At 43.2% G+C, this 24,945-nt stretch overlaps 1 protein-coding gene across 1 annotated transcript in view; it reads right to left on the reverse strand.

Moving 5' to 3' along the window:
• Positions 1-24,008, reverse strand: part of BARX2 (BARX homeobox 2) — a 64,103-nt gene extending 40,095 nt beyond the window's left edge. Inside the window, exon 1 of the mRNA XM_012751534.3 lies at positions 23,509-24,008. Within this exon, the coding sequence (XP_012606988.2) occupies positions 23,509-23,695 (187 nt within the window). The 5' untranslated portion in view covers positions 23,696-24,008. The remainder of the gene's footprint in view (positions 1-23,508) is intronic.
• Positions 24,009-24,945: the final 937 nt, after the last annotated feature.

Genomic DNA, 24,945 nt, shown 5'->3' on the forward strand with positions numbered 1-24,945 from the left:
ACTCCTTAATCTCTCTGTACTGCCCTTTACACCAAAAATGCTCAGGTCTCTGCCATACTAAAAATGTGTTTTCTTGACTCATATCCATCTCTAACACTTTCTCTCTTTCCTAGCTTGAGCCAAGTGTCTTAGTCCGTTTAGTGTTGCTATAAAGGAATTCCTAAGATTGGGTAATTTAGAAAGAAAAGACATTAATTTGGCTCACAGTTCTGCAGGATGTACAAGACTCATGCCATCAGCAGCTGCTTCTGGTGCGGTCCTCAGGCTGCTTCTACCCACGGCAAAAAGCAAAGGGCCGGCCAGTGTGTGCAGAGATTGTGTGGGGACAGAGGAAGCAAGTGCAAGCAGGGGTGCCAGGCCCTTTTAGCAACCAGCTCTTAGGGCAACTAACAGAGTGAGACCTTACTCATCATCATGAGGACAGCACCAGGCCATTCAGGAGGGATCTGCCCCCACAACCCAAATACTTCCCACCTACCCCACCTCCAACACTGAGAATCAAATTTCAACCGAAGATGGAGGGGGGGCAATATCAAATTATAGCACCAAGTTTCTTGCAAGACTATATATATAATCTGCACTTTCTCATTTCCCTCTCATTGGCTCCTAAATTTACTGCAGTGTTGATTCCATCTCAGCCATTCCAACAGAAATAGTATGACAGAGTCATCAACAGCCATTTCCACACCCAGCCTATGTCTCTAAGTGTGCAGCACTGAGTGTGCACTCCTCACGAGCTCCCAGATACCGCTGGTGCTGCTGGCCCACAGACCACACTCTGAGCAGAACTGAACACTTCTCAGTCTTATCCAATTGGATCCCTCGGCTGCATTGGCACCACTGATCACTCATTCTTTTTGATTTTCTCTTCTTGACACTCTTTTCTGATTTTCCTTTTATCTCTCTGAGTAGGATTTTGCTTGGATGCCTAATTCTCTCCTGCCCATTAAATGCTCGGGTCCCACCAGGCTCCATTCTCAGCCCACTCCTACCTGTGTCCTGGTTCATCATTTCTTGCCTGGATGATGGCAAGAGCCTCCCAACAAGTTCTCCTGCCTTCATTATTTCGCTCCCAAACTCACCCTCTACAATGATTCTCCCCAAACCCAAATCCCATTAAGTTATTCCCTTACTGAAACCCGCTCAGTGATTCCCCAGTGATTCTCGACAGCACGAGCCCCCTCAGTGCGAGCCCCTCAGCACGAGCCCCGCTCAGTGATTCTCGACAGCACGAGCCCCCTCCTCTCCAGCCTTGCTTTGTGACACTTTACATTCTATTAATACTGGCTGGCTCCTAGCTCCCAGATGCATATACCTGTTTCAAGCCACTTTATCTCTGGCCTCTTCCTGCTGCCTCCTCCACAGACTGGGCTAAATCCCTTCCTTTGCACTCCCACAGTGCCTTCATGCTTATTACCTCTTTCCCAGCTCTGTCTGGAGTATTTAAATTAACTTCTAGCAGCCTGTATTCCTTTGAGGTGCCCTAAACTCTTTGAGGGGATAATTCACCGTTACAGCTGCTCCCGCGACCTGGCAGACAGTAGGTACGCGCTGAATGTTTTTGAAGCTGCCTTCAGTCTCTACTTCTCCTCTACTGAATGAAGGTGCTGACTACAGAGTTGTTGTAAGTCCGCTTTGTCTCTGAAGGTCTATGGTTCTGATCAAAGAACAGCTCTCTGATGCAAGAGATGCAGCAGTAGCTGAAAGTCAAACTTGCTCTCTCTGCTCTCCAGACCACTCGTCATCCCACTTTGCCCTCGGTCAATCTGAAGGTCTTCCCCATGAGAACAGTAAGCCAAATAATAAGCTGTCTAGATATCCACACTCCAGGAGAGCCCACAGAGCTAATGCACTGTATGTCACAAATGCAATACTCCAATGATGGCTAATCTCCTGGGCATCGCTGAGCTGACCAAAGGGACTATCATACAGGGTAGTCTGTTATGATGCTCCTTAGAACAGCTATTGAGAGAGGGGTTATGCTTTTTCCCTTTCTGAAAATATCCCTAGAATTGAACTAGAACCCCATAATGGAACAGGCAAACATTCATACATAATCATATTTTACATTTTCCTGGGTTTCCTATTTGATATTTAAGAATCTCTAAGTACTTCACCAATGAGCATAATATCTCTGTCCAAAAAGAGAAAAACAGTTCAAAAGAAGGGAAACAACTAACCCCTGTCACTCTGGGGTTCATTACAAAATCAAAAGTAAACTCAGTATATCAAATGAGCCTCTATTCCTGGTAAAACACAAAGCCCTAATTTCATCAAGATACATGAAATAACACCCTCACCTACCAAGGCAGCAATAATGAGAAGGAAAACAACAAGTATGAACTTATAAAGCAACAGTAAGTCAGAAACTACAAAGCTACAAAAACATATAATTCACCATAATAGTCTGCACTGCACTTCTATAATACAAGTGTTGAGTTTACGCAGGTTTATCTTAAAAACACAACTTCTAAAGGTGCATTTGAGGTTGCATTGTCATTAATATTCTACTACATCGTATACAACAACATCTATGACATTATATCAAGACTGGTGACAAAAAATAATTACCCTGAAGGTCATGAGATCCTTAACCATCAAAAATTATTCCCTTGTATTCATTATAGCATTCAGGAAGAGGAACTCCTTTTAGAAATGTTCTACCTCTGCTAGATCATTTCTTTCAGCCTGCATATTCATCCTTTCTGGGCCTAACGGCTACCCGAAGACTCAGTCTAGGGTAGGTGCCCCTCAGCACACCCACCTTCCTTCATGCAATTTGTCATATGATTTTGTATGGGTAACTATGTATTTATTCTTCTGTATCTTCCACAAGAATGAGGGAGTGTAGGGACTTTGACACTCACATCACCATCATCTCTTCAGTCCTTACTATAGTGGTTGGGGGGTAATGCAACATAATTTTTTTTAATGAGCTCTAGTTGAAACAACTGTGGGACTTTCTTTGTTTTAATCAGAAGGTTCAGTGTGGATTGGCACATCATTTAAAGGTTACATTTAATTCACTAAGATTTTTAATGGTGATACTATAAGTTTTTGAAACATTTGTTTAGAATCCAATTTTGCACAAAATCCAAAAAAGTCAGTTATCTGTATAATCTCGTTTTATAAAAACATGCATAAAAAGAGGCACGTGAGCTCATTAATAATTTTATTTCCAAATGGGTCAACACTCTCAAATGCTATAAACATTTTGGGGGCATTTTCCAATGTCTGCTAGCACAGGCCAGATTCTTTCATGAAAAGATGCTTAATACCAGTTATGTGCTTTAAGTGACTTAATTCTTCCAGTTTCTTAGCATTGTTTCTCTGAAATGTTTTAAGGGTATTATAATTGTATCATCAACTTTATGGGACACTAAGATGCCAAGAACTACTCTTTTTCTTCTTCATGGGAAATTTATTTATGTGTAGAAACAGGGTGTGAACTCCACGAGCTGGATGGACCCTTGCTGGTAATTACACCAGCCTTTCTTCCGGGCATCCTGGGGCTAAGGGTTCAGGGGTTCTGGTCTTTGGAGACACAGTCATTGTCTACAACTGCAAGTTCAAATCCCATGCCTGTCGCTCTCAGTGTCCTCACCAAATTCCAGCATATTCTATTACTCCAATTCCTTTTTCATGTTTAAGCTGCTGTGAAGAGTTGCTATGTACTGTTTAACAGCTGCCATCTCACCCTCTCCCCCATCCAAATGAGTTACACTTTAGTCCTGTAGATTAACTTGAAATGAACCCATATCCTCACGATGAAGTACAATCCACATGAACTTAGAGAATATTTTTTTAAAAAAGCAAAATAGCAGACACTTTATTATCTAAAAATGAGGCCATATATTTTCTCAAGCTGGAGCAGATTATTCCAGATAATTCAGTCTATTAGCTAAGTGTGACAAGCTGCATATTACACATACTTACACACACCAAAAAAGCGGGTGGGGAGGGGAGCAACAACATCCGAAAACTGCAGGTGTAAGGCCAGGATGATCCCCAGACGGGAAAGTTCAATTGTGTGGAGAGAGCGGGGAGATGTTGAATAAGAGAAAACACACGCCTACAGCAAGAAAAGTACTATTACATAAAGGAACACCAGGCAATTTAGTAAGGTTCAAAATCACACTATTTTTAGCACCTACTAAGTGCCAAAACACACGCTGGTGCCAGGGCACAAAGACAGGAAGGCACAATCCTTGCCTGAAGAGTCCCAAAGGAGAGACAGTCAGAAAGGAGCCCTGAACAAGCCGGAGCCACTGGAGCACAAGAGAAAGAGGGAGGCTGCGGTGTGACTCCAGCGATCCCAGTGCCTCCGGCTTCTTGCAGATCGTGTGCCCTGGCTTTCTGATGTAGAACCATCTAAGATTCCACTTTCTTCAGAGGTGAAATCTTTCGTCCGTAGAAGATCCAGGAGATTGAGCTCATTCACTCTCCACAGCAACCCCCGGCGAGCAGGTATTATTCTACCTGTTTCACAGTCGAGCACAGAAAAGCTCAGCAGCTTGCCCAAGTCACCAAGTAAACAGCAGAGCTGGAAGTGGAATCACACCGTCAGGCTCCAAGCCCTGCTGTGTTCTTAAACCAGATTTTAAGTGTTCAGAGATTCTCCTTAAGTAGAAGTCAAAACCCACCCCCAGGCAAAAGAAGAGCTGAGCAGCGCACAGGGATTAAGGAGCAGATTTCGTCCCGGCTGAACCATGGCTATTTCAGGGTGGGGACAGAGGGAGCCGGCTGGACGTGGCACTGGAGGGGTGTGACCAGGAGGGGCAGGGGAGATTCCGAAACATGAAAAGCCTCACACCCAACCCTAAATGCATGGAACTGACTGCCCACTAACCCAGTCTAATCCAAATGACCTCATTAAGATCTCTCTTGCAAAGCTGCCGCTCCCTTAAGAGGGAAAGCCCTGGGACAGTTTGTGCACAAGCTGTCAGAGAGAGCCTGTGCCATTATTTGTTGACACAACAGCAGGATCCTTCAAGCTAGTGCTGGTCTTCGAACACCACTGGCGGCAGCCGAGTTGTAAGACAATGGAAATACCATCAGTGCCAGAAACCAGGCTATGGGACTAAATAAAATCTCTCTAGGCTCAGCACGGTCAACAGCGTGGAGAAAAGCACTTTTAAAAGTCAAACCTCAAACTGTCACTATAAATTTTATTAGTGATTTTGGGTTGTTTTGTTTTGTTTTGTTTTTGAGACAGAGTCTCAACTCTGCTGCCGGGGCTAGAGTGCCGTGGCGTCAGCCTAGCTCACGGCAACCTCAAACTCCTGGGCTCAAGCGATCCTCCTGCCTCAGCCTCCTGAGTAGCTGGGACTACAGACATGCGCCACCATGCCTAGCTAATTTTTTTTATGTATTTTTAGTTGGCCAATTAATTTCTTTCTATTTTTAGTAGAGATGGAGTCTCGCTCTTGTTCAGGCTTGTCTGGAACTCTTGAGCTTTCAAGCAATCCTCCCGCCTCAGCCTCCCGGAGTGCTAGGATTACAGGCATGAGCCACCGCGCCCTGCCTTAGTGATTTTGTTTTTAAAACCATATTAAATAAGTTGAATTAAGATGCACTGAAGGAAAAAATATTATTATGAAAAGAAGTGTTTGGCTTCTAATTTAGAAATGACCCTACAGATTCACAGAGCTAATTCAGAGAAGTTGTATTTAAAAGGCATAGCAGGACTCAGTGTGATCTTGGTCAAGTAATTTAATTACTCTGGGCTTTGGTTTTCTTTCCAGTTAAAAAATAAAAACTGAGTGGACCACAGATTCTTGACTGCTCTAAACCGCTGTGCCTTTGTACAATTCTGTAGATTATTTCAAAAGGTTTTTAAGGTCCTTTAAAGCTGAAAAATGTTAGAAATAAACATTTCTTTTCCCATCTACAAATAAACATGATTAGGGAAAACAACATCTTACCTATATAATATTTTTTGTTTTTGTTGTTCTGGATGAATAATGTTTAATTTAGAGAAGAAAGCACTTCGTATTCTAACTGAAATTATTTCATGTTTTAAAATTTGTTTTCTTAAAATATTTACAAAACCTTTACTGATAAATTGGGAAGAGTTATTTTCCAGTGAGTTTTACAATAAATTTCTTGATTTGCTTTAGAAAATACAATAAATAAATCATTGTTCAACTCTGGTGAAAAAAATTAACCAAAACAGCAACTAAAAATAAACCTGTTTAATAAGTAGTATGTGTCCCAAAATAAAAACTACATCTGTTTGTTCAAGGAACAGATATTATAATTTGCATTAAACTGTAGAACTATTCTTCTCATAGAAAAACTAGTTCATTTAAATGAGTGCTCCCATCCACTGGCTTAAAAAAAGGAATTTAACAAGAATGTTCAAATCAACAAAAACAACCCAAGTGCACCAACAGAATGGGTGGGGTGTGGTATATTTACACATATATCAATGACAGTGAGTGGGCTACAGCTACACACAACAGCAAATATGGATCTTGGAACTATAATGTTATGTGAAAAAACAAGTCACAAAAAATATATATGCAGCATGATAACATTTATATAAAGTTCAAAAACGAGCAAAGCTAACCAACATATGATTTGGAGATACAAATGTATGGCAACACTGCAGAGAAAAGCAGAGGAAGAACCGAGAACCGAGATGCTGGGGACCTCTAATGGGGGAAGGTGGGGAACAGCGTCAGGGAGGGACCCTAGCAACCTCCAAAGAAATGTCCTTTTTCTTAAACTGGGTAGTGAGCACACACAACTAGTCACATATTGTTATTCTTTATATCTTATATATATTTTAGTTTTCCTACTCAATATTTAATTTTTAAAAATATTAACAATAAGAGAAAAGGTATTTAAATCATATCCATCCTGGAACAATACCTAGGGCAGTAAAACATAATCGAGAAAATATTGAGCTGTGTCCTTGCCATTAACTCGCTTCACAAATTCGGACAAGAATACATTCCCTAGAGCTTCGGCTATGTCAGAAGTTTATCGCTCCGTTAAAAAAAACAAAAGATGTTATAATCATTCTAGGGATAGTTTCATACGGCTTAGAAATAAAGAACCAAGTAAGAAAATCAGTAATGACAAAAGAAAATTCAAAACTGTTCAAAAAATACTGCTGAGAATCGACTCTGTGCCCCGTGCCATGCTTTTTAAAATAACAAATTCTTGAGCCCAAGCTCCACAGTAAGCAACAGAGTTCCCTAAGCTCGACAAGGTTCCTCCACCCATGTTTGGTGAGTAGGGTTTTTCTCTTCAGCAGCATTGCAGAAACCGGAGATTGCCCCTTGGTGTAGCTAATCTCCAGACAGCCCGAACCTTACGAACCTTATCTCCTCTCCTCCCGTCCTCTCCCTCCCAAGAAGAGGTCCACCTCTCTACCGCCCCATGTCCGTCTCCTCGCCTATCAAATGTGAAGAACAAAAGTATCTCCTCATATGATTGTGGTAGAATTAAATAAGTTAATTCCCGTAAGGCATTCAGAACAGTGCCTGGCACACAGTGTCACATGAGCGTTTGCTGTTATTGCATTTATTATTGTTATTATTGTCTTTTTGCCGACATCATCTTTGATTCAGAGTAAGAAAATCAGGTGTAGCATGTACTTCTTTTTGAGGTAGAATTTTAACTACCAACATCAATCACCTCTTCCTCTGAAGGTAATGGACCTTCTCCTTGCACACGCTCCTCCCCAACTCCCTTCTAGTATTAAGGGCTAACTTTAAAGGGTTCTCAGCCTACTGGCTGTGTAACCCAACAGCGCTAGGGAAGTTGTAGCCAAATCAGATCATTTGGCTACAATGATCTGGCCAAATCAGCCAAATCAGTGGCTGCATTAGCTCGAAGGCTGCCTTGGAGACAAAACCCTACCTTGGCCCAAGTGCCTAAATTTAAATAAGAGCAACCGCGGCACCAAGAGAGTCATGCTTCGTCCTTCCTGAAAGGTCTGGCAGCCCCCGCCCCTGAGTGGCTGAAAATCCAAAGCACACAGTCTCCTGCACGTCCACAGCAGAACCCACGATCCAGGCAGTGCCTTATCCAGCCCCGCAAACCTTTCTAGGTGGGGCTGTGCTAATGTGATTGTGTAACTGTTATTACTATTGCTATTATTTCTAGGGATGGGCAACGAGTTAAAGTCAATTAAGAAGCATATAAACTGTCACCCAGATTGCAAACTGAAAAGTGTCAGTAATCTTGATACTCCCAGCCTCATCCTCAGATTCCCTCTGGGAAAACCAGTGAGGGCTGGAATAGCAGAGAAAGTCCCAAAACCATTTTATTGAATTCCAATCACTTTATCATAAACATTTTTGACCCCTCTCTCATTACAGAAAATCCTTGTGTTATTTCTAGAAAGGCTTGGAAATATACCCTTAGAGCCAACAGTCTGATCTCAATTTAAGAGTGTCCTTGCAAAATTCCCCACTAAACTCCCACTTTCAAGCCTTTCACACATCACAGGGTGACAAGAGAACCCTGGTCTGTGACGGATCAAAGGAGGTATTTTTGTGGCCTGGAATGACATCATAGGTTGTGGATCAGTAATAACCTTGTTTCATAACTGAGGAACCCTGCTTCCAATGGTCTAGTCCAAGTGTTGGCAGGCTTTTCCTGTCCAGGGCCAGAGAGTAAATATTTTAGGCTTTATGGGCCATACTGTCCCAGTCACTTCTCCCCTCTGCTGTCACAGCACGAACGCTGCCACAGACAGTACGAAAACCAGTGTGCATGGCTGTGCTCCAATAACACTTTTATGTACCGACACCAATAACTGAATTTCACATAATTTTTACAGGTCATGAAATATTATTCTTCTTTTGATTTTTTTTCAATCATTTACAAATGATTCAATGACCATTCCAAAACCAGCTAAAAACTATTCTGAGCTCATGGCAGCAGAAAAGTTGGTGATGGGATAGATTTAGCCGACCCCCGGTCCAATTATCTCCAAAAGCACAGTAATACACGTAATTCTCAGGAGACTACACAGCCTCCCTCACAATTTCCACTTTGAACTCTGCTTCCAAACTGCCTCTTCACGTCAAGTGCATACAATGTCCTGTGTGGTACTGCGTGAATACCATTACTGTACTGTACAATAATGCAACCATACAATCTTTTGTGACCCAGGACGATGCAATTCAGTGCATCACTATACACATGATGTCTGGGCTGCACGTGCATCGGGGTGCCGTTGCCCAATCAGAAGTCATTAGCTGCTGTCAGTTACGAGGAACGCCTGTGAAAGTAAGCACGTACTCACAGGCCATTTCCAAATGAAATCTTCCATCCTCGTTTGACAATTTGTTTTTCGCGTGGGGATAACAAATGCTGACCAAGCATTTAAGGATCCACGTTTCAGCTGACTCATTTCCTACCCTGACCCTTCCTTCCCCATTCGCCAACATTCCTCGTCCACCCCACCCCATTCCTGCCCACACCTCTCCTGCCAAAACGCAAGCATCCACACTGTTTTTCTGAATCCATAGGTTTAGCAGATCTCCTCCACCTGCCAAAGATCTGTATCTCCAACTGAATCCTAAGTTAACAGTTCAGAAAATTCAGACTCTGGTTCTGAGGACCTTAGGGCCTAAGTCATCTTCTCACTCTTCACAAACACATCCCACTCCCCAGGGCCATGACGAGACGCCCACCTGCTTCCTTCCACCTGCCTCCAGCCCCACTAAACCTGGATGAGGCCACCGGAGCCGGTTTGGAGCAAACAGCATAAATGGCTGGGCAGAGGCACGGCCGTGGGCCCCGGGACTTCCCTCACTCACAGGCGGCGAGAACTCCTCCTCAAGAGAATTCTTCTCAAGCTATGGAGGGGATTCCCCGACTAAAGTGTTCCACCAGTGGGCACTAGATTCCACACGACACCAGTGATCAACGGAGACACAATTCCAGAAAACCCGCGCAGAACTCGCACTCAGGCAGCCCGTCCACACAACCGCACCCGTCACGGCCACTTGCAGCGCCGCCAGGCCGTGACACAGGGGCTTCTGCAGCTCACACTGACACAGACCCAGTGCCGGGACAGTGGCCGGCTCTCAGACGGCCACCTTTTCCCACACCACTAATTAAAAAAGAAAGTCTCAATGAGGTTATTTTTCTTTTGCAGTGATCTGAAATAAAAGTACTTAAGATTCTTAATAGGAGAATTTAGAAGAGAATAAAAATAAGAGAATTCTTATTCTCTTCTAAAATAAAAGACTATCCCTAACCACTCTTCAAAGAAGAAAAAAAATCAAATTTGTTGGAAAATTCTGCCACTTTCCTGGGACAGTTCTTGAGAATCTTACAGCTGCACGATGAGACACTGCCTAAGGCAATTAATCCTGAGCAGCTCTTGTAAAAAATAAAGTAACAAAGCACATCTTGTGATGTTGCAGTGTTGACCTGTTTGCACCACTCATTTGTGAATTTACAAAATTCTGAATTCATATTATAACACAGAAAGGTGGGAGGAATGAAACATACCTATTCATCAATACTCAAACTCAAACAACTCACAGACCAGCCAGCAGCAAGTGTGCCACATAACTGGGAGAATGCCCTGGAGCAAAGTGATTTTTTTAAAGATGTTTAATTTTTCTTGAGTTTAATTCATCAATAATGATAATCTTTCCCTAAAGGGCTGTGCCTCAGTCAACCAAGATGAGGTTATTATTATAAGATAATTATTTTTAATTGATGCTATCAATTATTGATGGCACTTTGTTGCCAGGAAATATGTTAAGAGCTTTCTATATACATTATCTCATTTAACTTACACAACTAAACCTATTATGCAGTTATTATTGTCTTCATTTTATAGATGAGGAAATTGAGTATCAGAGAGGTTAAGTGACTTGCCTAGGGTCACACAGGCAATAAAATACAGACAAATCCAGGACCATCTGACTCAGAACACATAAGGTAGGATCACTCCACTAAATAGTTTCATATGTTTGAGTCATAAAGTGTAAATTACATCAATCTCATCTTTAAGCTGTTATCTACACTTCCAGAGGTTCCCAAACTCGACTTTGGTTTTTGAGACAGTCTCACTCTGTTGCTCTGGGTAGAGTGCAGTAGCATCATCACAGCTCATGACACCTGGCTAATTTTTCTGTTTTTAGCAGAGACAGAGTCTTGCTCTTGCTTAGGCTGGTCTTGAATGCCTGAGCTCAAGCAATCCTCCTGTCTCGGCCTCCCAGAGTGGTAGGATTACAGGCATAAGCCCAAACTTGACTTTTCATTGTAATCACAGAGAAAGCATTTTAAAAACAGAGATTCCCAGAACTCACTGCAGCTTGGCCAGATATAATGTGGAAAATTAACCTCTTATTCTTTTAAGTGATGCCAAACAAATAGCCAGACTTTTTTTTCATTGAATTTTATATTGAGTATTCCCTGAAAACTATGCCAAGTGTTAACTCGCACACTTGGTTGGCTTTTAGAAGTTAAACATTTTCTAATTCATTATAACAAATGAATGAATGAGAATTCCACATGTGACTTCCCTAGGAGGCCTTTACTCAAAGAATCACAGCTCACGGAGGCGCAGCGACCAGAAGAGCGGTGCTGCACAGGACAGTGACCCCACAGCCCTGCAGAGAGCTGAGAGTCACCGGCCGGACGCAGCTGATCTGCAGTCTCCAACCGCCCGCCTCCACAACCCACCGCCTCTGGGAATCCCCTGGGATCACTCAGAGACTCAAAGCATCACAGAGAATGAAACACAGCCTGGCACACAGTGAATGATTATAAATACGTGTAACAGAGTTAACAGGTTCAAAATAAAATTCCTATGGAGCTGACACGTTAACTGGACCTTGTTTTACATACACACACACAATGTAATGTGGAGCCCCTATGTAAAAGGACAGAGTTGAGTTCTAATTCACACACTTTCATATAATCATACGAAGTACAGAACTTTATACTGAAAGACACAGATGTGAGTTTTAATCATGTGACCTTGTTGCCATTTCTTACCCTCCTTGAGTTTCTCTTTCCTGCCTGAAAGCAGTGATAATGTCAATAGTAACTATTTCATATAGGGTCTCCATTCACTATAAATGCATTTACATACACAAGCACCCAGTGCAGTGCCTGGGACATGGTTACCATTTATCATTGTTGTTATTTCTATTTTGCAGCTCTCTGAGAACGGAAACACATTCTGTTTAGGCAGCTCATTGTTCTATCCGCCAAAGGTCCAATCTCCCAGTAGAAAAACAAAAAGCTAGCACTCCATGTTCCTTTATGCTGCCTTCTAAACTGAAGATCGAAAACATGTTTCCAATACACACAGACGTCTAACATGCCAAGAGCATTAACAACACACCACGATATCCAGGGATAACAAAATTAATAACGCACTCCCCAAAACTCTCCTCTGGGGAGATTTACCAATTATTTCAGTAAAATTTTGAGTCATGAAAAGGAAAGGACTCGGATTGGAACCGTATTAAAATACCTTCCTTTCTCTCTGAAATGTACTTGAAATCTACCCTAAATCCTCGCTTGTCTTTTCCCACATAGTTCTAGGGAGAGGATTCAAAAGTGGATCTGTCTATGCACATATAGTAATAACACCCATCAGGTGTCGGGCAGGTGGGAGGGGAAGGAAGGGATGGGTATATTCACACCTAATGGGTGAGGCGTGCATCGTCTGGGGGATGGACACGCTTGAAGCTCTGACTTGGGTAGGGCAAAGGCAATATATGTAACCTAAACATTTGCACCCCTGTAATGTGCTGAAATAAAAAATTAAAATAAATTAAAAAATTAAGAAGTGGATCTGTCAGATCTGTTACCAATAAGCAGACTTTCATGGGTTGCAGGAGGAAGGTCTCATTTTTTTCTGACTTACATAGTCACATGGCAGCTCTTTGGAATAGATTTCTTGATAATGTTTCCTGTATTCACAGGCCCAAGCCTAGTTAGTCCACTTCATGAGGAATAAAGTTTCCCTGGAGAGATCCAGGCAGCCAAGAGAGTAAGACACAGTCGTTCAAATGACCCGAAGCATCACGTGTGGCCACCTGGGTAAGATAAAACACAGAAGGCCCTGCCAAGGCCCTTCCATAAGCCACCCATGAAAGTCTGCAATGAATCTGACAGAGCCACCATCCCGTCAGTCATGACCAATTTGGCTACAATCCTCCAGATGTGGCCATCCATCCCCGCCAGCTGTGCTGCACAGCTCAGCACAGGTGCAGGGCCACTGGCCCAGCTCGTCCCAGTGCTCTGCCTTGTCTCTCTGCCTGTGTTTCTAGGCAGAGAGGAGTGGTCACTGGAGGGGAAACGCTTTGGCAAACTCCTGACTGTACAAACTGCTTCCTCCACACTAAGGGAGTACTTTCCCTCTGGAGGGACACAGAGACCAAAAGGCCACATTTCTGCCAAAATGTCTAACACTTCTATACTGGCACTATCTTGCAGAGAAAAGAAAAATGTCTCTGCTGTTAAGGTGGGCTAAATAAAGCACCTGACACTACAGTGGCCACTAGGGAGTAATGTGGTCTAGGTTAAGTCTTCCAAACACCAGGACAACCATTTATTACTGTCAACAGACATCTCTCTGTGGGATTACTATGGTAACAATTCATCCCTTCCAACAATCCCTGACACCACACATTGAACAAGGTTTTAAATCAAATCATGATCACAGAATACAAAGACAACTCAGACAGATAATATGCCAACGTGAACATTATGATTCCCCGCTAAGAAGCTACATGTTAACATTTTTCAGTTCTTTGGTATTCAAGTACAGCCATTTCCAGACAATTTTTGTAAATGAAATTGTCAATACCAATGGACCACTGGCCAAAAGCTCAGGGTAGTATATTGCCATATCAGCAAGACACAATCAAAGCAATTTATTATGACTTTAAACAACATTAAGAAAAAGCAAAAGAAAACCTTAACAACTCTCTCTTACATGATTACTGATGGATATTTGGGGAGAAAACCAAACATTTTACCAGTAATTCCTTCAAGAACAAGTGCCTAGCTCAGAGACTATTTACTCACATGCCAAAAGCATTACTAAGGAAACAGTAGTTATCTTGGTGACAAATAACACTCCCAACCAGCCAGGGAAGTTTTGTAAGATCCAAAACCCAATTTCAGCAGCCACAGTGGTCCTGGTAGAGTGAGTCGTACATGCGTCTAATTACAAAGTGTTCTCATCGCCCCACTGTGAGTCTATGTACAACAAGCTCTGTATTTAAAGGCTGCTGTTTCAGGATAGAAAAGCTACTAAGGAAGCCATCAATAGTTCCATAAGATTAAGAGTTTCATGGATACATGTGGTTTCATACACTATCATTTTTCAATGTTTGTGTTATAAAAAATTTCAAATATACAGAAAAGTACAAAGAACCTCTGTGTACCCACAACCAGGTTTTGTCACATTATAATGCTTAACCATATTTGCATTAGGCTTTTTTTTCTTAATAAATAGTTAGATAGGAATATAAAAACCTGTGGTAGTACTGCCTAATCCCATGCCCCTACCTCCCTAAACAATATGTAGTATTGGTTTGCATGTTTTCAGTCATTTATATAAATGGTTCCAGACTGCATGTATCAATCTACAACTTGTTTTTCTCTGAGCATTGTGTTTCTAAAATTTATCTGTATTACTACAAGTATATCTGGTTCAATTGTTTCAATCACTGCATAGAATTTGACTACATAAATATAGCACACATTATTTTAAACTTTTTCCTTCTGAAAGAGCAGTTAGATTGTTTTTGATTTTTCACTAACCTAAACCACACAGAAATGAACATTCTTATACGTGTGTCATTTTCCACACATAAAACGATTTCTCCCGGCACATACGCAAAAATGGAACTGCCAAGTTGTAGGGTTTGTGCATCTGCAGCGTTACCAGGTGGTGCCAAACTGTGCTCCAAAGTCATTGTACCAAATAACACTCCCACCATCAGCATTTGAAAATGTCTGTTTCTCCACATCCTTGCAATCATCAACTGATATTGTCAGATTCTTTCATTTTTGCCTATCTGATGACTATTAAATAGTACCCCACAGTAATTTGGGTTTTCCTGACTACCAGTGAAAACGAGCAAGCATTCTTAGATGTTTACTGGCCACCTAGACCTTCATTTCTATGAACTTCCTCATTATAGCCTGGGCCCATTTTCCCAGTTGCCTTTTTTATTACTGTTTTGTAAGAGACCTCTTTACATCCTTGACTTTAGGAAAGTTACTTAACTTCCAGGGATTCCCCACTGGCAAAGTGGAGATTATAAATCTATCTCTTAGGGATGTTTTAAAGCTGATCAAAAAGCACTTAACCCAGTGCCTATTACATGTCAGGCATTCAAAAATGAAGTCTATTACTATTATCGTTATGCATATGAATAAGATTCAGGGTATAAAGTATTTCTAGCATTTCTCCCAAGTTTTTGGCCTCATTCAGACAAATACTGTAGAACCCAAAAAGGAGAGTTTCAGCAACTCTCCTTGCCCAAGATATTTCACCAAGATAAGAAGACATAATATCAGTATTCCACTGTTTATAAATTACCATTAGGGAAATGTGCAGTCAACTCCCCGAGATATTGCTTAAACTAAATATCAAAGTTACACTTCCATCAACCCACATGTGACTGTGACCTCGTTTATAAACTGCCCATTATCCCGAGTCTCAGCAATGGTTAAGGCACACAGTGAAAGGGACTCTGGGAGAGAGAGAGATGGGCAGTAGAGGCTGGCAGGTTAATCAGTATCAGGGACCTGCCATTACCAGCTACCTCCTGAGACGGAAATAAAGCCAGGCCAGAGACTGCTCCATTTCCCCACATGTTATTATAAGTGATCCTTGAATAAGAAATGCCAAAGAACAATCACTATATCATTTATCAAACACATAAGTTGGGTTTTTTAAAAAATAATGGCCAAAGTACACTGACATCACCTAGTGGCAGCCAATCCTATTCAATGCCCACCGTGAAACTACTTATCTAGTCCCAATATCCAGAAGAACATGTTCCCAAGGACACGCTGTAAACTGGAGAGGCAGTCCCACAGGCACCTCTGCTTGGACGCTATCGCATTTAGTTTGGTGCTGATATCCTCCCAGACTGGCTTCTTTTCATTGGCCTTTTGACTTCGCCTGGAGGACGGTGGCGCTTGTCTTTATGAACCCTGCCAGCGGGGTCGGGAAGCACACAGCCGCCCTCGGGCCCTGTCAAGCAGTCCTGACATCAGCTTCAACTGGTTACCGGTGGGCCCTTTCCACATGTACTCAAACATCATTTGCCGTTCAGAATTATGTCCCTCCGTATTCTATTTCAACTGGCACTAAAGAAACCAGAGACTCTCCTTACTGACCATGGACAGAGAGGCCCTCTCTCCTCTTCTCTTCAGAGCGATCATATGGAAGATTCAACTTGAGCCCAAATATAATTAGACCATCGTCTGATATCTATCTAGCTGCACGGCCTTCTTCCTTAAACATGAGCCAAGTTTCCACTTTCAAGAAGTTAAATTGCCATATAAAAATCCCTGATGATGATGAGTAATTAGACACTGTAATGGAAAATTAACTATGTTTTTATTTAGAGCATTTATTTTTACAAGACTTTTCTATTTCTGTTATTAAACCGCAATAAAAATAAATTAAATCCCGAGGGTTTGCAAAGGTTTTCTGGTTCAAAAACAAACAAACAAACAAAACACCTCTCTTCCTGGAGAATATTTATTTTGTTAATGCCACCAACAAAGTCATGGTCTGAACTCCATTATTAATAAATCCCAATGCTAATTCTAATTTTGTCGTCCTTGTTGTGGAGGAAGAAACCACCATTCCAACCTGTCAAGCAGCTAAAACAGAGCCAGACACCCACCAGGCAGGTCCGAGGGGACGGGCTCTCCACGTGTGGAGTCTTCGCGAGAATACCCTCAGTCCTTCTCTTTTTCTCTTTGTCATGCTGCTTCCAAGAGAAGTGTGTGGCCTGCAGTGGAGCGGCTCCTGCAGGTCCTGCGAGCGCCCGCAGGCCTGAGCCAGTTCTCGGGTAGAAGGTGGCGGCCACTCCGGCTGTGGTCTATCTTTAGCGCCGCACTAGAATCGCCTGCTACACAAGACTAGAGTGTTGAAGAGTATCACATTCCCCCAAAATGGATGCAAAACGAGGCTTAAATCTCTGCATCCCATCCAAGTCCTTGCAGCCGCCTAACCATATTCTAGTTAAGAGTTGGCCAAGGGGTTTAGCCTTGGGACCCACCAACTTTACATTCATTAACTTCACTCTGGGGCAGGACACGTGGCAAGCGTGGCACTAAGCTCCACGACATCCACAAAAGTTCACACGTTTAGTACAAATGAAAGAGCCTCAGACCATGTGACCCACCCAGCTTTTCATTTCTGCTGCTCCCCCTGCCAGACCTTAAAACAAAATGCAAGTAACACCTAAAAATGCTTCTGGTTTAACATTCACTCAGTCCTCCACTGTGAATGCTAAATGCTGGGCAGAGCAGGCTGTGAGTCTTACCCCTTAATAGGCCCTAGCATATGTCTAAGTAGAATCACCTTTAGCCATTTACTATCCATGGACTGATGGAAGAATTTCAGAAGCCACCTTTATTTTTCCTATACAGCCATTCAGAGGGATACTGTGCTATACGGCTGAATCTAAGTGGCCTCAAGAATTTGAAAGAAGCCCACTCTTTTTCTCATTCCCTATTCTCTTTTTTTTTTTCCTTTTAATTTCTCTTTATAATTTTAAACAATGTTTTACAATCCTTGCTGCTGTTTTTATAGATTCGTGGGATACGTTAAACTTTATCTTTTCACTTTGATTCTTAGGGTATGCTAAAACTAACAATTTTATACTGTCCATGTTCCTATCACAAATTCAGTCTTCGATCCAGAAATACACCATCAAGAATACCAGCATATCTGTAGGAAATCAGGTTCATAAAAGAGTTTACATATATTAATATATACATACACTGTTTCATTTGAGTTGTTTTTAACAAAGTTAATTTGACACCTTTGCTGGTGAAAACACCCTTTAGGTGGAGTTCAAAGAGAAAACTCCACATGGTTAAGCAAAAGTATTAAATTGTCAAAATGTGCCCCATCCCAATTCCAGACTGCCTTTCATATACTGTAGAGAACAATAAAGAAAGGCTTGGCAGTGGTTCTGCAAGCAGTTTAGAGGGATTTGTAAAAACACCCTAACTGCTAGTCAAGATTTAGAATAAGTTTAAAAATAATGAACTCAATGACAATGCCATCATAAAGCAATATTAATATTTGTTGAGTTAAATTACTGAATTAAATGATATTGAAATTTACAGACATTTGGAGAGGCAATTCAACACATAAACAAAATTTCCAATCATTTTCTTGTTTGTTATTAGAAAAAATCAGAGCCACAGAAGACGCTGCTAATGAACTCCTGGCCGGGTGCAGTGGCTCACACCTGTAATCCTAGCACTCTGGGAGGTTGAGGCAGGTGGATTGCTTGAGGTCAGGAGTTCGAAACCAGCCTGAGCAAGAGCAAGACCCCGTCTCTACTATAAATAGAAAGAAATTAATTGGCCAACTAATATATATAGAAAAAATTAGCTGGGCATGGTGGTGCATGCCTGTAGTCCCAGCTACTCAGGAGGCTGAGGCAGAAGGATTGTTTGTGCCCAGGAGTTTGAGGTTGCTGTGAGCTAGGCTGACGCCATGGCACTCACTCTAGCCTGGGCAACAAAGTGAGACTTTGTCTCAAAAAAAAAAAAAAAAAAAGAAAGAAAGAAAAGAAAAAAAGAAAAGCTGACTCCTAAGAAACCTCTTGGCATCTCTACTTAACAAACGAGTTAAAAAACTTAGGTGTAATGATACAACAGCTAAGGATCCCTGAAGAGCTCCGTTCCAACTATATTCTGACCCTGGATGAGTCCTAGATCCTATGCATGCCTTGATTCACTTACCCTTAGAATGGGAACAGAAGCAGCAGTCATGAGTAATTGCTAATAAAAGCCTGTGTGCCCCTGGCAGAAACAAAAATGCTTGTTGATAATAATCATTTTCCCAGACCCTGGTTTATGTTTCTCCATTAACATTCCAGTGTCCAACTCTCAGGTTCCCAAGATCCTACGGATTTGGGTCTCTGACTAAAAGACCAAAGACAGAGCTGAGATTTGAGGAATCGCAAGTGCCAGCTCCAAGAAGCAGTAGCCACCCCCATACCCCAAACAAGTCAGTACACATGTCTGCACCGCATTTAATTTTTCACTGAGATGACAACCAATCTTTGTGATAAAAATGCACTCAAGGACACCACTCCAGAGTACTTGCTTCTCTTGGACCCACCGAAGGATAAAATGTTCTCAATGCTGTCTCCTAGGATAAACACCCTTCCCCAAATGCCCCTTTTAATTGGTTGGTTGATTGTCCCTGGGTGTGACTGCGGTTTATCACGGGTGTGTAACCAAGCGGAAAAGTCTTCCTGATTTCTAAGTACCCTGACAAGGGGGTTGGTGGCGGAGAGAATGGACTGAAACTACGTGGAACACTGATGTGCCCCTGGCACGTTGCAAAACGGATCTCCTACTGGGGAGATTGATCCACGATCTCTACAACCCCTTCCAGCTCTAACTCGCCCGCCAGCTCTGTAGGCTGACCACCGAAGGCCAGACAGAGGTGAGAGACCCAACCATTCTGCCAGAGAACTGGAAAGAAACACACTGTGAGTTTTAGTGGAATAAATAAAAGTCCAGTACTGGTCACAGGTTGTAACATGTCCAACTATCTATACTCGCCTCTTCCCAAGTGTGCATGTGCATTAAATGTAGGGTAATTCTAAGTTCTAAGTATAAATAAGTATAATAAATTATAAGTAATTAGAACTATAGGTTCACTTATCAGTATCCTCATTTGAAATCCCTTAGGGTAAATTGCTACATCCTTGTTTTTGTGAAGCAAGTTATCATTTTTTCCAAACGCCCCTCAAATTTAGAAACTGCGCCTGTTTCTAAAGAGCTGACTGAAAGGCAGCGCCTTCAAACACGACCGAGTGGCCGCCTCTGCGGTCCACTGGGTCCTGAGAAGTCAGCTTTCTTCAAGCGACTTTTTCACCTAGAAACATTATTCACAACTGAGAAAAAGGAAAACAACGCACCCTAACGCTAGATGATACTTAAGAAATCTTAAAGTGAACATCATTTGTGGCCCTTTTCTCACAGTCAACATTCCAATGTTTATGAGAGATCGTTACTGATTTCTAAATGGCAATACATTTCTCTGAATGAAGGTTACTGTTAACAAATTTAAAAATAAAACCAACTTGTTATATACTAAATTAACTCTAAAAAATACTCCACCCCTTACCAATGGCCTTAGTAACAAAATTTTTTTCAAATGGAGGCTTTCTTTGGGCTTAGTTTCTTAAATTTTATTTTAAATTTAATGATAAACTTTCCTATAGTTGGATTTAGAATCCTTTCTCAATGTCTATTAAGGTGATTTACAAGATCTACTGGGAAACAAATTTAGAAACAGCTTTCTAGGACTAAAATTACTGCATTTTTAATAAGAAAGGGGCTGTTAATAAATAATAATGTTTTGATGGAGAGAATTCCATCAATGTTAAAGTGTCTAATAATAAATTACTGTCAGGTAATTATCTGCCTGATAAAAAATACTTCCATTTCTCAGTTTGCTTGAATATATACTCTTCTGCCTGAGGAAATTTAGTATTATAAATAGACATTGGATTAATAAATATAAACAACATGGACTACTCCAATATGTAGAAGTTTTTAAAACACTATTGCTAAAAAAAAAAAAAATAAAAAAAAATAAAACACTATTGCTCTCTCTGAGAGGCCGAGGCGGGTGGATCATTTGAGCTCAGGAGTTCGAGACCAGCCTGAGCAAAAGCAAGACCTCGTCTCTACTAAAAATAAAAATAAAAAAATTAATTGGCCAACTGAAAATAGAGAAAAAGAAATAAATAAAAAAAGCCACTATTGCTTTCTTTCCAATTCAATTTTATCTACTTATTGTACATGCCAGTAACTTTTTTATTTTTGAGCCCATTTTTTATCTTACTTTTCATTATTTTACCTTACTTTTCATTATTTTACCTGACACAGTTCACTTCTGTTACAGTTACTCAAACCATAAATAATCAAACAAAAAGCTGAGAAAGTTCAGTAACTTTACTTCCAATTTACGCCTTTCACTTGATTTGAACTTTTTATGCATTGGCTCCACCAAAACTGCTAAGCATTTAGCTCTATCCAGAAAAAAATATATAATTTCATTATAGATGTCAGTAATTTATTATGTTTTTTAATCAATAAAAAATATTATATTCATCCAATCTAAGATTTTTGATCCTGAACTTAACTGTTAAAAGCAACAAAAATGCTTTGCAAGTATGGTATTTGCAAAACCCCTGAGAAGTCACTAATGGGATTCCCATGATCTAATACTTGTAAGGCTTTAACTGTAATTGTAAACCCACTGACGGCTTATGATCTGAAAGTATGGACTATTGTAGCCAGTTTTTATGGGTTTAATTCCACCAGAAAATCCCAGTTTCTATATTTTAATTCTCAACTAGAGCAAAATCACGACACATTTTCAAAAGAACAATCTGAAGGAAGAAAGCACTGGAATAAAAAGGCAAGAAAACCATTGCCAACAACTATCCTCTGCCACAAACCATCATTCTAAAAGCACAACACCAAACACAACTTTAGTCCATGATATATGTTGCAATTCACTTTAACACTCACAAAACCACATATGAATCATTTTATTTTCATCTCATTTATTTCTCACACAAAGTTCAATAAACACAGAACTTACTCAGCCTTGACTGAATGGATGACTATTTTCTGAGGCTATTTATTACTCCTTTTCTGGCATGTTTTCTTCTATGTTCCAATTCTGTGACTCCTATAAGCCAGGAAAAGCTGCCTTCAAGTTAATGCAGAGCACAAAGTCACAGAAAATTCTGCCAGCACTAGACTATACCTACGTGCTTAGGAGAAGTTGTTCTGTTTGTCCTAGGAACTTCCCATGTGCAACGCTCATGACTCAGACAGATCCTCTCTTTTTTCCTCAAAGGGATTGGAGTTACTATAGCAAATGACAATTTGTACTCAAAACAAAATTCAGACCACTTCTCCTATTCAACACGTATGCAGACTATTCATTCAAGAGTCCACACACAAATGTAAACATATCAACATCCTGGCTATCTATCTTGTTTCTAAAATTTCTCATTTGTTTCTTATTTCATGTATTTCTCAGCTTTTAAAATTCAGTATTACAATATCCCTTGTTACGGGATATCAGGCCTAATTCTACCTTACAGATAAATTAACTTTAAAAAGGAGTAACTGAATATAGTTCACTTTATAACCAAATAGTTGTAGGAACAATTAGATTTTAAAAGGACTTCACCACATGTGTTTATTATATATTTACTGATTGTCCTATAGGGCCTATCAATGAAACCAAGGAAAAATCCAGGATTCCAAGCATTGTGCACTAACAGCTTTCGGCCTGAATATTCCAAAAATGTCTTTTAAAACCACTGCTGGCTCTTCACTTCATTTTTTTAAATGTAAGTATAATTTAATTTATTTCATGCAGCCCATACAACAAACACAACCTCGAAGGTTTTTTTTTTTGTTTGGAAAACATTCCAAACCAAATTTTTACCTTTAGTTGAAAGCATAGTCAATAACTTTTTGATAAAAATTGCCTCAACTTCTTTTTCTTTTTCTATACCCACGTTTCCATAACCTAAATCCTATTAATGCCAAGGCACTTTGAAACTTGGAGCTTCTCTAAAGCAAAGTATTTTAAATACCTTTGGATTTATTTCCTATGTAAACATGACTTTTTCAATATATTTATTAATTTCTCTTTATCTTCCTATCGGTCAGCTCTTGTGGAGAGAGGGTACCAGACTTGAGCGATGTTTTTAGTAACTGTTTTTAGTCACTTAAGACAAACGGGAGTGACCTCTTCTGCTTGTGCCACAAACACAACATACTCCAGAAATACTTTCCCAAAGGGGGATCAAATCATCTTAAATAAAGTGCAGTGAACTCAGGATTTTGTTGAGAACCTCAGGACACTGATTTACCTGTAAAATTCCCAGTGGAGACAGTGGGAGCTGGGCAAGTTAATTCAATGTGAGATTCGAGGCCGCCACGCTCAAGCTGGGACCCACACCACCACTTCCTGAAACAACGATGTAGGCGCCGAGCCAGGTCGAGTGTTCCGACTTTCTGACCGAAAACCGCAGCGGCGGCGGAAAGGAGGAAGCGCTCTCCCCCGAGCAGGGCCACCGGGCTCGCACGAGCGGCCCCCGCCGGGCCGCAGGCGCCCTGGCAGTGCCCGCCGCTCGCAGGGCGCGGGTAAGAACGCCCTAACGCCTTCCTCTCGCCCTCGGGTGCGAGAGAGGGCCGACCGACGGGAGCGACAGCCGCGCGCCTCGCTTGCCCAGCAGGGCGCCTTACCCGTACAGGAGTGCAGCGGCTTGGGGCGCACGACCAGCGACGGGCACACGGAGTACAGGGAGAGCTTCTCGAAGTAGTCGCAGGTCTCCTTGGAGAGGATCTCGTCGATCATGAAAGTCTTGTAGCGCCGCCTGGCTGCTTTGAGCTGGCCGGGCGAGCTCAGCCTCAGCTCGGCGTGGCAGTGCATGGCGAGCGGCGAGCGCCCGCCGGCCGGGGCGCGGGGCTGGGGCCGGCGCCGGCGGGGAGGCGGCGGGCTCGGGGCGGCGCGGAGGGCAGCGGCAGCGGGCGCGCCTGCCGCGCGACTAGACCCACCCGCACACCAGCATCTTCGCCAGGCCTTTTTGGGACAGGGCAGCTGTCAATCAGCGCGCGCTTCCTGCAGGGTAGGGTGCGGAGTGCGCGCGGAGGGGCGTCGGCGCCCACCCCGCCCCGCCCTGCCACCCGGACGCCGACTTGCGCGTCTCGCGCCCGCCGCTCGCCCTGCCGCCTCCCGCGGTCGGTGTCCCGCGCCCCGCTGCCTGACTCTATTTTAAGACACTCACTTCTGCTCTCCTCCCCGCCCCTCTCCTGGGACGAGCTCCAGGTGTGCGTGCAGGAGCGCGCCGCCCCCGCCCGCCGCCCGCCGCCCGGGCCAGGGCTGCCGCTCGTCGGCGCGGGGTCCCCGCGCGCACCCTGGCGCCCGTCCTGCCACCCTCCGGCTCCGCTCCCCGCGCCCGCGGCCCCGCGGGAGAGCACCTCCAACTCCCTCACTAAACGTCCAGCCCTCCCGAGGCTCCTGGGGCTGCGGGCCCAGCGCCGGCGCCCGCGGGACCACTGCGCCTGTCTCCTTCCCGCGTGGCCCAGGCCGGCGCCCGCGGGACCACTGCGCCTGTTTCCTTCCCGCGTGGCCCAGGCCGGCGCCCGCGGGACCACTGCGCCTGTCTCCTTCCCGCGTGGCCCGCGCCGCGCCCGCGGGACCACTGCGCCTGTCTCCTTCCCGCGTGGCCCAGGCCGGCGCCCGCGGGACCACTGCGCCTGTTTCCTTCCCGCGTGGCCCGCGCCGCGCCCGCGGCTCCGAGCGTGGGAGGTTTGCGCCGAAGTTGCAAACTTGGTTGTCCCGCCAAGATCCCAGACTATACGTGACCCTGGTCCCGTCCGTTAGCCCAATAAGAACTACAAAATAGAATCTAACAAAAGCGCGCGTCCTTCTTTATTTCAAACTGTTTATAAAACGTTCTTCCTGGCGGGACGGCTGGCGCCGCGCGGTGCGGGTGCGGTGCTGGCGCGGGTGCGGTGCGGTGCGGGCGGGTGCGGGGCGGGGTGGGTGCGGGGCGGGCGCAGGGGCGGTGCGGGGCGGGCGAGTGCGGGGCGGGTGCGGTGCGGATGCGGTGCTGGCGCGGGCGGGCGCGGGGCGGGCGCGGGTGCCGTGCTGGCCGGGCGGGCCCTCGGGCTCCCGGC

The sequence above is a fragment of the Microcebus murinus genome, chromosome 4, assembly GCF_040939455.1.
Source record: "Microcebus murinus isolate Inina chromosome 4, M.murinus_Inina_mat1.0, whole genome shotgun sequence".
NCBI lineage: Eukaryota > Metazoa > Chordata > Mammalia > Primates > Cheirogaleidae > Microcebus > Microcebus murinus.